Genomic DNA, 17,715 nt, shown 5'->3' with positions numbered 1-17,715 from the left:
TTAGAATGCCGTTCTATTAAACAGTAAATTAAAGTTTATTTAAAAACTGTCTTACAATTTAGTTTTACGTGATGAAATACAGCCTCTATTTTTGCAAATTAGCTGTATGTCTTTGTAATGCGTTTTCCTAAGCTTCCACGGTAAACCATCAAAGTATGTGTGTGTGGCCTACTAATCCTAATACTTCCAAAACGGAAGTATTACAAAGACCTTAACGAAAAATACATTTTTTCCATTTACTATTTGAAGTTGTACGTTGTCAGAAATAAAAGAGTGATATAAAAGTTCATAAAATTCCTTATAATTTATAAATACTTTATTTGAAATTTTGAACGCAATTTTTCAATGGAAACGTTTTCTTCGGTTTACTTCACGAAAATGCAACTAGCAGAAAATTTCATCGAACAAAATAATCGAGAAAATATTTACTAAAAATTCATAGATTTTTTCAAATTTTTAACAGGGGCTTTATCTCCTTTTGGTTAAATTGTACATTTTGTTCGGCATGCATATTAGTTAATTATTACCACAGATACAAATAAAATACAATTTTATAAATATCTCTGTTTTTGACTTTCAAATTTTAAATGGTTGAACAGAAATGATGGTTTAATTACTCAATCGAAATCCTTCTAAATATGATTTAATCATATTGTGTTACACTTATTCCAACTCTAAAAGAGTTTAGTAGCTTACTTCCTGAGGATGACCATTACTGAAAAACTTTAAGCTATAGTTCAAATAAGTATAATATTAAAAAACGTTAGTATGATATGTTTGTGAACGCAATTTAAGGCTTCACCTTTCCGTGAGGAAATAGATTCATTTTATTATTTATTTATAAATCGAATTTAACAATTTCCACAGAATACGTAAAATTAACTCGACTTTCAAAATTTAATTCTTTAAATTTATTATTTATTTTCACCACATTCTCAAAAGAAAATTTCTGTTGAGCTGTTATTTCTTTTTAAAAAGCAAAAACTGATAAACAGATTTATTTGCAAATGGTAGCAGAAAAGTACGGTTTAGAATTCTAAATAATTATGTGCACAAGTAAAATTGATGCTGGATAATCAAACCTTCTTAGATAGGCTACAACAGACGTAAATTATGGTGAAATAAGTGAAAGGAACAGATTAAGATGCGTTATCAATTTATCAACAGCAATTTGATGACAGCACAGAAAGCAGCTAGCACATTCACTATCAGCTTCCTCTTTTTCACTTCTACCCATATTAACATTAGTAAAACAGCAGATGTCATAATGCTGAAAAAAGATTCTAAATTAAAGGAACTGAACAATACGTCTAAAGGTAAGTACATGAGAAAATTAAATATAAAATATGTTAAACGACTGAAATTTTCAGAAAAATTTATTTATTTCACTTAGCCACAATATATTCAAAAGTAAAAAATGGTGCTAAGGTATATTTATATATGTATACTTATATGCTATTGCGCGCATGTGTAAATGCAAAACGAGTGTTACGTTTTTATACAGAAAGTACTTTCTGACTTGAAGTACTATTTACTATTACTATGTTTAAATAGTGGTATATGGAATTTTCGAATCAGAATTATTACTCTCAGAGTAAGCAACTCTAAATGCAGTCTTATATAATTGAGATTTTCATGTATTTTTTATTTTTTGTTTTTCTTGATACCTTAAGCATTCGTCACCGAAATTGTTGGAAAACGTTCTATTTAAGCTTAAAATGACTGCCAACTGATATGATTCAGAAATCTATTTTTTAAGAAGAATTTGAATAAATCACAAATTTAGTGAAAAATCAAGAACCGGAAATTGAAAATAGAGCAAAATAAATTTTAAATAAAATAATAATTATTGAACAAACATTAAATTTAATTATTTTAGAAATTAAGAAGTACAAATATATTTACCAAACATTTTCATATGTTGTTATTCATATGTTATTTCAGTGTTGCTTAAATGTTTTTAAGATACAAGTTTAAACATAAATATCATAAAAAATTATTAATACATGTTAATTTTTAATTCCATGTTATTAACTCCAGCGAGTACCTTCCTTTTTTCGTTAGCAATTACTTGCATGATTTCAGTTTGAACTGAAATTGCATTTTCAGGAGGTAGACTTTTAAGAGCTGATGCTACATAATTTGCAAAGTAGTCATATTCATGAAGATTTTCAGTAGACGGTCGAACCAACTCTGCAATTCGTTCTAATTTGTTAATCGTCTGATTGATGCTAGTTTCTTCATGCTCTGTGCAGTTTTGCACTTCATTACTAGAGAAGTTTACGAAATCAGTTTCTTCCTCAGGAAGCGATATCTCTAGAAACTCTTTTTTTACGGCAGAAGAATCATCTATGATTCCTTGTTTTTGTGAATCAAATTTATGGATTAAATCTAATTCACAAACTGAATTGTCATCCGTTAAATTTCTTCCAATTTGCAGATGTGATTCAGCACCCTGAAAAAAATTAAAACAATGAAAAAATAAAAATAAAATTTAACCCGTATTATTAATTTAAAAAAAAAAATAGAATCCCTTAGTTTTATGAAATATTTCACACATACAGCGTGGTTTATAAATATATATACACCACTATTATTATGTTCTGAAATTTTCAAATTCAAAGTATTTTTGTGAAATCTTGCACACAAAAATCATTTTATAAAAATGAAAGTTAAATTTGCTACCTAATCTGACAGCAAATTAATCAAATCTGCAAAAAAAAATCACCTATTAATTTATGTCTCGGTTCCAGATTGTGGTGAAGAAGGAATAAAGAAGAAAAAAAGACATTTTAATTAACACTTAACTGACAAGCACTTTTTGTATTAATTTATAATTTACGGCTTGCTTTAGTTTATTATTTATTTGACTTATTTATGCCTTGCTTTTCAATACGGACAGTGGAAGTTCGTCAATGTATATATCTCCATATAGTTATAATTTCGGAATAAAACTTTCATACAATAATTTTATTTTTAAAAAAAACAAAACATTTTTTAGCCAAAATTTAGTTTTGTTTTAATTTTATATTAGTATGATTTTAAATTTATCTTGTTTGTTAATCATTTAGATGAAATGAAAAACTTTTTGCACGATTTTTATTTTAAAATTAATAAGTGGTAGGAAACGTTTGAAGTATTTTAAAATTACTTAATAGAATAAATTAATCGAGATGAGAATCTTCATTAGAAAGTAACTTTTTTTGTAAGATTTTATTTTTTTTTTACGTGTAAGATTTATTATTATTTTGGATTACACGTAGGCTAATATATGTAAACCGAAATATACAGAGCAGAAATGACTTAGGAAATTGGCATAATTTATAGAGTAATTATTATATGAACATGCCACTTTCAAAAATACAATCTTTAAAGACTTTTTACTCCGCTTCAGAAGAATTTGAATATTTTGAAATATTTGATAATTTTCCGACCGAAGAAGTAGAAATATATGTACATCAACATTCCAAGTCAGCCTAATTCAATTTTTTAACAAAATTTGTTTTATTAATTTTCACCATCAGAATGTATATCTTTACAAGAAGTACGAATTATTTCTTACAAACGACACTGTTTATTATATATTTTTAATTGCAAATATCATGATTTTTTCCAAACAGCTGTAGCTCAGTTCACTTCATTCCAAACCGATCTAAGTAATTTGAACAAGCAGCTGATCTGACCACATGCTAATACAAACTAGGTTATGTTTGCTCATAGACGGTAATGCACGATATTATTGTACAATAATTTTCAACTAGCTTATTCTATTTTAATTGATAATTATGAATTTGGAATTTAATAAAAGTGTAGAAGTAAGTATTAACGGTCATAGGAGACTATTAACGGTCGTTCAGGTTGATACCCCACCCAAAAGCCAATAAAAACACAGGAATTACAATTCAAAAAAATAAAATATAAAAAGAAATCAACAATAAAATCTAAAATTATAAAAAAACTTAATGTTGAGGAATGGACAAAAACAAAAAATAAATACGCAAGACATAGTATCGAAGCTAAAGAAAAGCCTTTTGTTTCGTGTAGTGATGTTGGGAAAACAGCAAAGTGTAATGCTAAAAATGATTTTTCGGATGATGATATCAATGGTAAGTAGATTACTTACTCTTATAAATTAACCGTATATTAACTACAGTTATAAGGGTATAAATTAACTTCGATTATTATGCTGAATGTGTTAATGTTTTGAATGATATGCCGCAAGTTTTTCCTAGGAATCTTACCTAACCTCGCATACAGTTTAACAGTTAAAATTACGCGTAATTTTTTTGTTTACTGCATTCTTTTTAACGTTGAATAAGAACAAAACCAAAGTCAAACAGAACAATTTTCTTGTAAAATACATGCAACTCGGCGAAACCATTTCAAAACGGCCTCGGCAGACAGTTTCATGAGTAAGAACATGCACAAATTATTTCGTTGGAAAATTAAATGGACAATATGTAAATGTTTGTGGGAATAATTTTCAATTTATTGTTCTAGTTGGAAGAAAAAGAATAAATGCAGTATTTAGGTATTTTTTTTAGAAAAAGGGATTGCTATGCCGGAGCTTCGCGGTGGAACTAGGCCTAACTAAAAACATAAAGACAGCGTCCAATGTTGATCATTTACGATCTCTGAAGTGCAGAAAAAGCCATTATGGTTGGTCCAAGAGTGTTCGTAGTTATTTGTCCCCACAGTTAAACGTTAAAAAATTACGGAGTATGTTGAAAGCTGCTAGAATTAACAAAACTTTACCTATATCGTATTACAGTAAATATTACATAATTTTTAGTACTAAATTCAATTTTGGTTTTAGAATCTCCAGAACTGATACATATTCATGCTGGTTTTTTTTGGGCGTAAAACGTTTTTGCGTTATCATCGCCCGGAAAACCAAAATATAAAAACAAAATAATTGAATATAAAAACATATACTAAAAATTTATAAACAAAATTAAAACTTAAAATAAATATGAAATGCAAAGACAAAATAAAAAAACTTAAATACGGTGACAAAAAAATTAAAATTAAATCCATAACAGTATAAAAAGATAATAAAAAAATAAAACACTAGTAAAAAGTATCTAAAATACCGACACCTCTAAGAAATAAAAAAAACCGTTCCAAAACTTCTTTGTCATTGCCCAGGATTCGACAATTGTTCCTGCGCAATTTAAATTTGCTACGTAAGGCCGCATAATGCACGTAATCCACAAGGATGTGGCACAAAGTCAAGCTTCAGTCGCATTGTATGCACACTGGTGCGTTTACTACTGACATCACATACCCGTGAGTAGCTCTCGTATGACCTATTCGCAATCGGGAGAGGTCTACTTCCTTACAACTAATTCTCCTGTATGAGGAATCCCTCATAGGAACGTCGACACAGAACCTTTAATGTGTTGGAATTTGTTATCTATTCTAGTCATTCTACCACTTTGAGCGAAGAGTGAGCTAATAAAGTCGGATGCACTAACACGGGTAGTGAAGAATGGCTGTCTACATGAGTCTTTAGCAGCGGAATCTGCATGTTCATTACCCGGAATCCCCACGTGGCTAGGGATCCAGCAGAAACTCGCGTATTGCGATGGTTCAACTCGGCGATTGCATTGTAAATTTCGGTGACGATGGGATGTCTGAAATAAAAATTTTCTAAGGCTTAGAAAATTTAAGCCTTGAAAATTTAAGGCACTGAACAAATAGGTACAAATAAGGATATGACGATACATAGGGCACCTCTAGCAATCCGAAGGAAAGCATAATATACAGCATCCAGCACTTTAAGCACGGTATTACGCGCTGAAGAATAGGCGACACAATCTTAATCCAAACGTGAACGACCTAAGGAATAGTAAAAACGCAACATACATGACCGATAGAACCACAACTGGTATTGCTAAGGATATCGAAAAGTTTGGAACATCTCATTTTAAATTCTTTGATGTGTATGACTCACGTAAGGCGGCTATAAAAAAAAAACCTAAAAATCCAATTAGCCTTTTTTGTAAATTTTGTAAACATTTAAAATTTTTTTATTTAATGGTGATTATAATTTTTTATAAAGTTTCTTCTAGTTTCAAAATTTAATTTGTGTTCTAAAACATTTAAGCATCATAATTTGTTGTATTTTAAGTTTGTTTTGACATCAATATCAATAAAACGGCATTAATTTGAATATTTCCTTCTGCACTTTCTAGCCTTAATTTATTCCAAAGTGTCTTTAGTCACACGACTTAGGAAGTGTTGGAAGAAATCAAAAAATTTAACTAGGAAAAACTAGCTATCTTAATAAAATAAAAACAAGTATTTTCATTTAAATATTACTGTACTAACATAAAAGGTGAAGTATAAATATTAGATAATTATAATAATAAATTTAGGTGCTAAAAGTTATTTTCAATTTCTCAATAAATAGCAAAATTAACTTAAGCCAGTTGGGAAAGTTACTCTTCGTATGCATTCATACCTTCATGCAAAATTCGTATACAATCACAGTGTCTGATTATTATTAAACATAACTGGACTCCTGAGAGGGACGCATAAGGTTTAGATGATTGTTCAGCTTATTGTTCAACTGATTGATTATTGTTCTGTTGATTGTACGTAATGTTTAATAAAATTAAATACAAATTTGAAAATTTTAACTTTAGATAGAAATAGAACACACAAACTGGATTGGAAAAGTGATCGGATTTTAAAGAGAGCAATTTCTCAACAAATGCTTTAAAATATAAAATTAAATTTGAAAGACTTCTTTCTAAAACGTATTAAAAATGTCTGCTTTTTCATAGGTTGGCAGTAACAGCTGATCTATAATTAAGTTTAGTGTATAGCATTTAAATATTCATTTCTGCGAAGTTTGTGCTGTTGTTCTGTCAGTCACTCACAGTGGCTGATACCACAATTTTTTTTCATTTGTGGTATCATAAATGAGAGTTGATGGATATATTATTAATTTATGGTAAACTATAATGTAGTAGTGCCGAATAGCAGAATGGTTAATAGCCGGAATAGTTTCGCTTGTGCCGAATAGCACAAGCGAAACGAGCCTTCAGTAAGAAATATAATTTGTTTACATCAAAAATTAATTTAAATGTCAGAAAAAGATTTTTGAAAGTATATGTTTGGAGTGTCGCTTTATATGGAAGTGAAACTTGGACAATCGGAATATCTGAGAAGAAAAGATTAGAAGCTTTTGAAATGTGGTGCTATAGGAGAATGTTAAAAATCAGATGGGTGGATAAAGTGACAAATGAAGAGGTATTGCGGCAAATAGATGAAGAAAGAAGCATTTGGAAAAATATAGTTAAAAGAAGAGACAGACTTATAGGCCACATACTAAGGCATCCTGGAATAGTCGCTTTAATATTGGAAGGACAGGTAGAAGGAAAAAATTGTGTAGGCAGGCCACGTTTGGAATATGTAAAACAAATTGTTAGGGATGTAGGATGTAGAGGGTATACTGAAATGAAACGACTAGCACTAGAAAGGGAATCTTGGAGAGCTGCATCAAACCAGTCAAATGACTGAAGACAAAAAAAAAATGGTAAACTAAATTAAAATGGAATGACTACTGTACCTGAATATTGTGAAAATTATCCAGATCAAAGAGTACCGGGTCATAAAGTGGCTTCAGAAAGGCGAGTTAGAGAAACAGGTTTGCTTAAACCACAAGATTCTAAGCTGATGTGAACATTTTGTGAGAAATTCCAACGCTGAAGAAAAATATTGAATGCGGTACAATTCTCTTCCTGAAGGTTGTCACATCGCTTTCATGTTTTGCAATCAAGTGTGTGGCGAATGTACGGAGGCAACAATTACATCCATTCCATACAACATGTATGCAAGCGTTATTACCATCTAATTTTGATAAACGCATGAAATTCTGTCGATGGTTAATTAAAAAATGTGATGATCATTCCGATTTCCTAAGTAATATTGTAATTACTGATAAATCCTCTTTTCCAAGAGGATTGCTTTGTAAATTATCGAAAAACTCACACTTGGATCGAAGAAAATCCTCATGAGACTGCTGCGAGTCATTTCCAACGCAATTTTTCGTTTAATGTGTAGTGTGGTCTTCTTGGTGATAATCTCACAGGTCCTCTTTCCTTACCGCCAATTCTCAATGAAGAGCGATACTTGCATTTTTTAAAAACAAATCTGATGGAACTCTTGGAAATTACTGTACTTGGAGATACAGTGCAGATTTGGTTTTTTAATGATGACCACCTGCTTACTGTTATCGTGATGTGATAAATCATTTAAATAATACGTTTATTAAGCAATGGGTTGGTCGAAACGAACCAGTAAAAGGCCCATCTCGATCTCCTGATCTCATGCCAACGGACTTTTTCCTTTGGGGTTGAAAGAAGTCCTTATTCCGCTCCCATTGGCACACAAGAAGAATTGTGACATTGTATAATAGAAGCTGGAGCTATTATTAGGAACAATAAGGGTGCTATTAAACATTCACGTCTAGCAAGAATTCGCCAAATTGAACTATGCATTGGCGGCTCCATTGAGTAACTACTTCGAAGAAATGTTTGCAAATATATCATGTTTTGCATATTGATATTTAATAATAACCAAAATGTATGTGAGTTTTATTTATTTAAATTTATTTTTATTCTTTTTTTTTTTTTTTTTTTTTTTTTTTTTTTAGTTATTGATAAGTTTTCTTAACATTATTTTGTTAAACAATCGTGAAAAGTCTCACTTTTCCGATTCAGTTTGTGTGTATTGTTTCTAACTAATGTTGAACTTCTCAAATTTGTGCTTAATTTTAAGCACAAGAACATCATTTTTTTTAAATTAAATTTTCTACAAAGTTAAATAGAAATTTTTGTTGGTTATTGGTATATTAAATTTATTTTATTTCAAACTTAAGTAAGTGTATTTTCCGACAAAACGTTTTCGTTGTTTATCCTATTTTCTTAAAATCTAAGTAAAATAGAAATCTGGAAATACTTTTATTCAATTTCAAGATCAAAACCCATAAGGAAGCGCCAAAATTACCCACCCCTATATTATTTTTTGTTCCCCAAAAATTTTAGTTCGGTTTAATTTCACAGAAGCAGAAACAGAATTAAATGTTTTTTGAGCAGAAACTCTCTAAGAAACTCTGACTTATGTTTATATAAAATATTTTTCTTATTTTTAGTTATAGAATCATCTTCCGAGAGATTCCCGTGCAATTTTGAATCATTCCGTATATTCTATGTTGAAGTACAATTATGAACCAGGAAGTTACTTTCTCTTGCAAAACATATCTGACTTGCAAGATTATGCAGTCTTTTATTTTGGTAATATCACATTTTTAGATATTGGTGAGTGAGACTATGAAAATCTAGGGCTAAGAATGGATTTAATTAACACAATTAAAAACTGATATAAGCATGTGAAAAGAAAGTAAAGACCTAACAATTTATTTTTGATGGTCGATGCAATGCAGAGTGAATTTATCGAGTTCAACTATACTATCTTTTTATCAAATTCAAATAATATTCCTTCAGAACGAAGTTTGATAGTATGACACACCACAAACAGTATATAAGCTCTCTTTTTTTATTGAGTTCTGAAATATTTAAAAATTTATGATTTCATATTTGTGATTCCAGTACATTTGGAAGGAGTAAGAATTTAAAGTACGAGTATACTAAAACTTGAAGTAAAATTATTGAATTCTTTTTACCTCCACTGGTAAAAGGATTGCTGAACTAGAAGCGACAGATTGAGTTTGAAATAGGGTTAAATATTTGTTTTTACTGTTTATTTATTCACATTATTAACCTATTAACTACACAGTTTACCAATTGGAGAAAACTTCTTACCAGAAATCCCGGCATATAATCGCCCCTGCATATAAGTGGAACTTTAGAACTTTATTTTTAGATAATCAGACATTTTACATTTTTATAATGATTGTACAGATAACAGTACCTATTGCATACTTCTGTCAAGTAGCAATACCAAGAAATTCAAATCCATTACTACTAACAAGACACTAATTATTCCTGAGAATGTAGTAATTATTAGTAATTCTCCTATAACCAGTACAGCTACAATTAATTAAAATTCTATTTTTCAATAAACACTGTATTTTCGTTTAAAACTCTGAATGTAATTTTTTAACAATGAATGTTAAATAAATAAACTAATTTAATTTACTACATTTAAATATCGAAGTTAAAATTTTCAGATTTCGTAACAAAGATACAAACAATAGGCGAAACCAAATAAGGGAATCAATGTAAAACCTTTTAATAATTGACAGAAAAATGAATACATGATTAAAAATATCTCTTTCAAAATGTTCGAATCGCGCAAAGTTGGCTTACTTGAATTACAAAACCAGACCAAACTAGTTCATGAAATCCATTGAATGGCAACTTACAGCAAAATTTTTCGTTCTTACCTCTTTATTCTTTTCCGGGGTGAAAATCTGTTTTTATTAATCTGCGCGAGATTACATTAATAACTCTGCATATTGCACATGCCGTTTCATTACTCTGGACTCAGCGTATAATCTCGGATGAAAACCTTTACAGTAAATAAACCTTTAACAGTAAATTGCTATAATAAGTATTTAAATTATATTTTCAATTTAATACACTAATCTAGAAAAATTAGATATTTTAATTTTAAGAAAAAAAAGTCCACCACTCCTTGACTAATTATATTTTAGATTTCAAAATCTAGATTTATAAGCTGAGATTTATGATATTTATATAATTAAATACGAATTTTGTAAAATCTAACAAGACATTGGATTTCGTTATTTAACAATGAAAATAAACCAGTTACTGGTGCTAAAAATTGAATTTTACCTGATTAGTATTTTCTCTAGTAGTTCAACTTAATCATTCTTATATTTAAATTCGAGTGCCGGTTGTATTCTGTATCGAACTAGGTAACAATTGTAAAATAAAACATAGTCACTAGAGCATCAGAAAATTTGAAAATTTTCTTCCAGTCCTTATTTTTGTTTACTTTCAGAAATAACTGAACAAAATGAATGAGTAGGCTTTATGCTTTATTTTGAACCCGTATTACTTATATTTTGCGCCGTTCATTTTCTCGGTTTTCTACTTTAAACAGTAATATTTTACTTTTTTCCCATTTTCAAATATATTTCTACTTTCAAGGATGATTGGAATTTTACCCTTCAGAATAACAATTTGTCAGTGCCAAATAAGCCAACATATAATTTAAAAAAAATAAATATTGCATTCAAAAATCATATTATTATTTTTATTCTAAAATATGTAGATTTTTTATAATTTCATGAATCAATTTATGATAAACATGTAGTTTTTGATTATTAATTATTTTTCCAGGAATTGTTTTGAGTAGAATAAAAAAATATAAATTAGTGAAGTCGACCATCATAAGCAGGTGCATTAGGATTAACAATTGAATTTGGTAGAGAGGTCAGATTGACGTTAAGAAAGCAAAGCAAAACGGCTGTAAGAAAAATCCTTTAAAATAATCTCTTCTTTAGCATAGGAGTAATACAAGAAAAAGAAATACAAAATTAGTTACAGAAAGATATAAATAATTTTCATGCAAATAAAAAACAAAATAACAGGTGACCAGTCTACGTACAGGATTGTTACCAGTAGCTGAAGTCTCCAGGGTGTTAAGCTTTAAGAACATTTCATGCATCGTTTCAAACCAAGGCACTTTCGGTTTATATACATCTTCTGACAACATCGACGTCTTACTGTTTTCAATTTTTTTTATTTCCTGATTATAGGTAGATCTTAAGTTTTTTATCTTTTGGGCGACTTCACGCGGTCCAAAACCTTGTATTGCCATCTCTTCACTAATTTTTTTCAACGCTTTATTTCGTGCTTCGCGGTTTTTATAATTAGGCGATTCAATATTCCAAAGGCACTCTTTATCCCTGTACAATTTAGTAAATTTCATAAGTAGTATTTTGTTCATCCTATAAATAGACATTCTGAACGACAGAACTACGCACTACTCGCCACACTGCCACCACTCGACTGACCTCGTCTACACTTGCTGTATCTAATGGAACCATGTCGGAATGTAATCAACTCGTTTCGTGTAAGGTCGCGCACGACCGTCTCCGTCAAGTCGTTGACTAACTTCGTGTACTACTACTGTTAACAGGTTCTTCTCAAGTGGATTCTGAAGCAGTGGCTGCAAATCATTCTATCATGATATGAAAAAATATTCTGAAATAGTCTTCTATAAAATAAGATTTTATATTCAGAAAAACATTACAAATATATTTAATTATTACGATAGATTAAATAAATAAAAACATTAAATTACAACTCTCTGTAATTGAAACAAACTGTTATTTTCATTTTTCATGGCACCTTTAATTAGACCCCTAATTTTACTACCATTTCTATTCATAACATGGCATTTCAGTAAGACTATCAAAAACATTTTACTCATTTTATTAACAATTTATCTATTCCTTAAACAGCATATTTTATTTATTTAAATTCTACAGAAGAATTTTAATAATATCCAACAATATTGTATTTCGCTTTACCTTTAATTTTAAATAAATCCTCAGTAAAAAATTCTCACTGTAAAATTTGTAAATGCACACTGAACTGTCCTTTTATTCAGATAATTACGTAAATAAAAGTATGAATAGTTTTTATTAACACAATTACCTGAATTTATTTAAAACAACCTGCCACCTCTTTAAGATACATTTTGTTCTTTTTATCTCATAAATTTTAAATATAAGTTAAACACATCAATTTCTCGTTTTAAATTTGTTAGTACTGATTTCTCATTTAAACTTGTAACCTTCAAAGTTCCAGTTCAAACAATGCTGCGAATTTAATATTTCTTAATGATCTCCCTTATGTAGTCCAAAAGATCTGATGGGAATTATTCCTTTACATTTTTTGAAAATTTCTATTTGTTAATTAAGTTTTAAAATATTTATGTTAACTTAAACACTTAAAAATGTATTTATTGTATTTACTATCTTTTTTAAAATTATATTGCCCACAAAAAGAGATGTTTTGATCAAAAAGAATATTTTCTAACTTCAGAAAGGAAAATATTTTTTTCTGTTCTTAACGTATACGTTCTAAACTGTACAACATGTGAACAATAAGCAAACCCTTGGCCCAGTGAGATGAGTGTGATATGTAAATGAAGGGTAGTCTTGTACAGACACAATTCATAAGTATATATAATGGATGTCTCATGTGTGTTAAATCGGTGTGTATTATATTACATTAAAATTAATGCATAGGACATCATTTAGTGTTTTTAAATCTTTATATTGTATTATATTATATTATGTTTTTGACGGTAAATATGGTAACTTTGTTTTTTATGTTCTGGGGTTTTTTATAGGCTTCATTTAGTATGTTACTATCTTGATGTGATATTGAATGTAGTAAAATATATTTGTGGAAATAAACTTAAAACGATAATAAAAAACAATAAATAATAAGTAAATATAAGTACATAATAGTAACAAATTATCCCAACACACTTCTAAAACATCCTAAACTATTTGCGGGAAATGCATATCCCAACGTACTTTTGCTTTATGATAGACAACCTTAACGTTATGGAAGATTTAGAGAAAGATGTAGGTTCACTTATTAAACTTCTTGAGCAGAACCCGTACACTAAGAAAAAATTAAGGATTGTGAAACAAGTTTGAGGTTGTTGCTTTCGGACCTGAGGTGTGCTGAATAATCCATGCATTATAGCAACGGAGCTGAACGTTTAAACGCAGCTAGCGGATGATGCAGAGAGGAATTTCGACAAATTCTACAAACTTTGTAGAGTTTCGTGGCCGAGGAAATTCAAAATTTGGTATTTTTCTTTGTGCGTTGCCAAAGTTCTGTAGTCTTTTTGGATTGCTGTTCGGTGATTTGGCTGTCAGTTGAGTGTGTACCTCTGATAGTACCAGGCCAACTGTCAGCACACTGCGGCTGCTGTTTTGCACACATAGACTCATTTTATTATTTTCCTACAAAGATCCAGGCAAGATTTTAGCGTTTGCCCGCCGCCTCAACGCGCAATTGTGTGGCAACGGCTTCTGGTCGTCAGACCCTGTCACAAGTAACCCTTTGTGACGAGGACTTGTGTCCCTGTCACAAGTAAATGTCATTCCCTAGTCCTACTTGCGTTCTTTAGAGAACGAGACCCGTAATCTGTAGTTTTTTAATAACTGATCCAGAAGCGCCTAAGAGGCATAAAGAGCGACAAGAGAATATTCAGTTCTCCAGCTGCCCGTACTCACTGCGGGTAGTCATTGCATTTGTGGGTTCGCTCAACTTTTGGTTAGATAGACAGCGAGAATTTTGTAATGGCTAGTCAGGCTAGGAAATCTCCGGCCATGACAGAGTTTGTTGTGGTAAAGAAGTCTAGGCGGAAGAAGAAGCCGGAGGCTGTTCCTTCGACCGCGTCGGAAGATGAGGCTTCGGAAACGGATACAGGGACAAGTTTTATTCTTTTTTTTTTATTCAATCCTTTTTTATGTACCTACTAGGAAACCGGAAACATCGTGTGATTTAGCTCGGGTTGCCCAAAGATGCCACGGCAGTTGACTACCCTCTAGCTACACCCCTAAGAACGTATCCCTTCGGGGTCCCCTTCATCATCAAGCAACCGACCCCCTGTTCAGGAAGGCCAGAAAACGTCTCAGAAAGAGGGCTACCCGTCTTGGCCCTACACTAACTAGCTCCAGGGAAGCATTACGCTCCCCATTCGCTCCACGCCCAAAAAGCTAACCCGTGAAGGCCCCTACACCATCGTCGTACACGCTCCGACTCATCATCACTTTCTACTGACGAGCCAGAACGTCCCTAGATTCGGAGACAGCCTCTTCTTTCCTACACGAGCTGTATTATTTTTATTTCCTGTGAGGTTTTAAGCAATCTCCACCTCATTTTTTTCGCTGCAATATGTTCCTCACATACTTGACCACCTCGTCCCAAGAAGACTGACTGCGGATCATATGGTCTATGACGGTTACGGCCGAAATGTCAACAGAAAGTCTCGCCCTATCTGCTAACCACCTATCACAAGTGAACCAAGTATGGTCCACTGCTTCAACGAGACCGCAATATCGACAATCATCTGACACTCTCCTCCTAAATCTTGACAGGTAGTGGCCGAAGTCTCCGTGGCCTGTTAGAAACTGAGAGGCAGAATTCAACCTCGTCGTGCCTCCGCCCACCCAGTCTGCAGTCACAGGGATCAGCCCGTAGGTCCATCTGCCTTTGTCACCTCGTCCCATCTGCGCTGCCAAGTAGCGGTAATCGCATTTCTGTTCTCACGCTTCGGCACTCCCTCAAAGCGGAGTCGCCGCTTCTCAATCATGAAGTCGATGGGGGCGTACCAGCCACAACACACAACACATCATAGCAGACTGGTCTGTAACTACAGGTCACACAAAGGAGCAGCCTCCTATGCATGGACTCCAGCATCTCACGGTACTTTCTACGCTCCATTACTCTGTACCATACAGGGGCAGCATAAAGCATTACCGACAGTACCGTATCACCTATTACCCTTCTCTTACTCTGCCTCGGACCACCTACATTAATTAAGAGCCTTAAGATGGCAGCCAGCACTCTCTCTGCTTTTTCTCTCGTCGCCACTACGTGCTAACCAAAGGAGGGTCTTCGGTCAAACCACACTCCTAGATATTTCGTAGTCCCAACCTGCCTAACCGCCCTCCCCGTAAAACTACGCAACCTCACGAAGCGGCCGTCTCCCAGAACAGAAAAGAGCCTCAGAGTTATCCGCTTATTGCACATCGAGACCCCGATGTGCAAGCCAATCGTTGATAACCCTTAGGGCCTCGTTGCCACACTCTTCTACTTGGGCCACATCCACTCAGGACAGCTAGGTCGTCCGCAAAACCAATGACACGGACCCCTTCCGGATACCGATAACAAAAAATCCCGTCATAAGAGACATTCAAAAGGAGAGGCTCAAGGACTGACCTCTGAGGAATACCCGCCTTCATAGTGAAACGGTAGTCACCAGTTACCGTATTTGTGACCAGAGTTCGGTCTCTCAAGTAGTCCTTGACTACGCTGACCAGGTGGACATCAACTTCTTTCGTCACAAGGGCATCCACAATGACTCCCCACGGCAGGCTATTGATCAATGACTTCCAGCGGCCGCTACATCAACAAAGGCTGCGACCTCTCTGATAGCTTGAATCGCCGACCTATCTCTCCAAAAACCGTACTGCCACAGTGAGAGGTCTCGTGGTTCAATCTGCTGACGAAGCCAACCCTCAATCACTCGTTTGTATATCTTTCGCATGGTGCGTAAAAGACAAATCGATCTATAAGCACCCGGGGACTCGGGGTCCCTTCCTGGCTTAGGAAGTAACACCATAGGGGCATACCTCCAGTATAGCGGGAAGGAACCCTCAAAAACGCATCATTCATGCAGTCTAACACCGTTTAAGGAAACTCCTTCACCACCATTTTTACCGCAGCCCCAGGTACCCCGTCAGGTCAAGGGCTCTTCCGGACATTCAGACTATCAGCTGCGAGACGAAGCTCCGAAAGGGTTATCCGATTAGTGTTCCCTAGAGGCGCCATCTGTCACGTCGGAGCCTAAAAAACAGCGAAAAGGGATTCCACTATTGGACCCATTCTCTCCGCCGAAATCACTGGAAGTTTCCTGCGTAGCCTCTTGAAGACAAGAAGATATGCTTTTTCCCAAGGGTCTTCCAGTAGCTCATCCAAAAGGCGCTTCCAAGCCGCCACCTTCTCCTTGTTAAGCTCCTTCTTGAGTGCCCTTCTTGCAGTCTTCAGATCGTTCCTCAATTGTTCGGTCCCCGGTCTACCTCTCGCAGTACATCTCTGTAACAGACGGCGTTTTTTATTGGCCTGCGATATCATCGCGTTGATCTCAGAAGTCCACCAGTATACCTTACGGGGTGGAACTCTCCTTCTCGTTAGTTCGTTCCTACAGGCAGCTTCCAGCACTTACGAGAGTTTCTTTGGAACCCGTGGGTTCAGTCCGTTAAAAACAGTCAGCGAACCTCGCCCTCAGCATTTCCAGACATGTGTAGTCAACCCACCATCTGAAATGCTCCCGAACAGGCAACAGGGTTCCCAGTTCCATCCAGATACCACGATGGTCGCTGCCCAACTCCGAATTCGACACTTAACATCTCGTTGCACGGGGCGCGAGGACTTCTGAGACATACCCGTGGTCGATAACGGAGTCCCTTCCCACGCGTTAGATGTTGGGAGAACCGTCGCTCATGCACAAAAAATTGAGGGTGGACGTCAACGCCCTATTCCAATTCCTCTCCACTTCCAATTCCTCTCCGCTTGCCAATTCATCTCCGCTTCTCTCAGTGATATGACCACCCACCTCAACTATCTTCGCATTGAAATCGCTCAGTATGAAGACTGTGCAATCCGCTTCCCTGACATCATCCACCAGATCTCAAAAAACTTACGAAATCCTCCCATGATGAATTAGGGAAAATAACAGCAATACTGGTATACTCCTGCAAACGGCACGCAGACGTATCCTTCCCCCTGAATCGAATGAGATGGTTCAGCCCCGCCCGTCAAAAATCGTATAGCAGCCTCTTCCCTAACATCAGACACCTATCCTCTTCCTCAGATGATGCCCGCATTGGGTTCTGAGCAAAGAATGACGTCTGTTCCAGCACCTGAGGCCTCCCACAAGAGGTCGTGGGCCAGCCTACTC

At 33.9% G+C, this 17,715-nt stretch overlaps 1 protein-coding gene across 1 annotated transcript; it reads right to left on the bottom strand.

The window, feature by feature from the left end:
* Positions 1–1,946: 1,946 nt before the first annotated feature.
* Positions 1,947–11,993, bottom strand: LOC142318318 (uncharacterized). The gene is made up of 2 exons (XM_075354890.1): positions 11,608–11,993; positions 1,947–2,455 (listed from the first exon to the last, which is right to left on the bottom strand). The coding sequence occupies exons 1-2, from the start codon at positions 11,962–11,964 to the stop codon at positions 2,000–2,002; spliced, it is 813 nt and encodes a 270-aa protein (XP_075211005.1). The 5' UTR covers positions 11,965–11,993; the 3' UTR covers positions 1,947–1,999.
* Between the last annotated feature and the right edge of the window lie 5,722 nt (positions 11,994–17,715).

This window comes from Lycorma delicatula, chromosome 1, assembly GCF_047948215.1.
Source record: "Lycorma delicatula isolate Av1 chromosome 1, ASM4794821v1, whole genome shotgun sequence".
NCBI classification, from domain to species: Eukaryota; Metazoa; Arthropoda; class Insecta; order Hemiptera; family Fulgoridae; genus Lycorma; species Lycorma delicatula.
Note: the sequence above shows the minus strand (reverse complement) of the source record. Positions and strands in the feature narration are given on the sequence as shown.

What these genes read in the sequence shown, in the direction of transcription:
- LOC142318318 (XM_075354890.1), bottom strand. Translation starts at nt 11,964, where the DNA reads ATGTCTATTTATAGGATGAACAAAATACTACTTATGAAATTTACTAAA. An exon ending in CAGCTACTGGTAACAATCCT is followed by an intron (nt 2,456 to 11,607) that starts GTACGTAGACTG and finishes AATTTTTTTCAG; the next exon opens with GGTGCTGAATCACATCTGCA.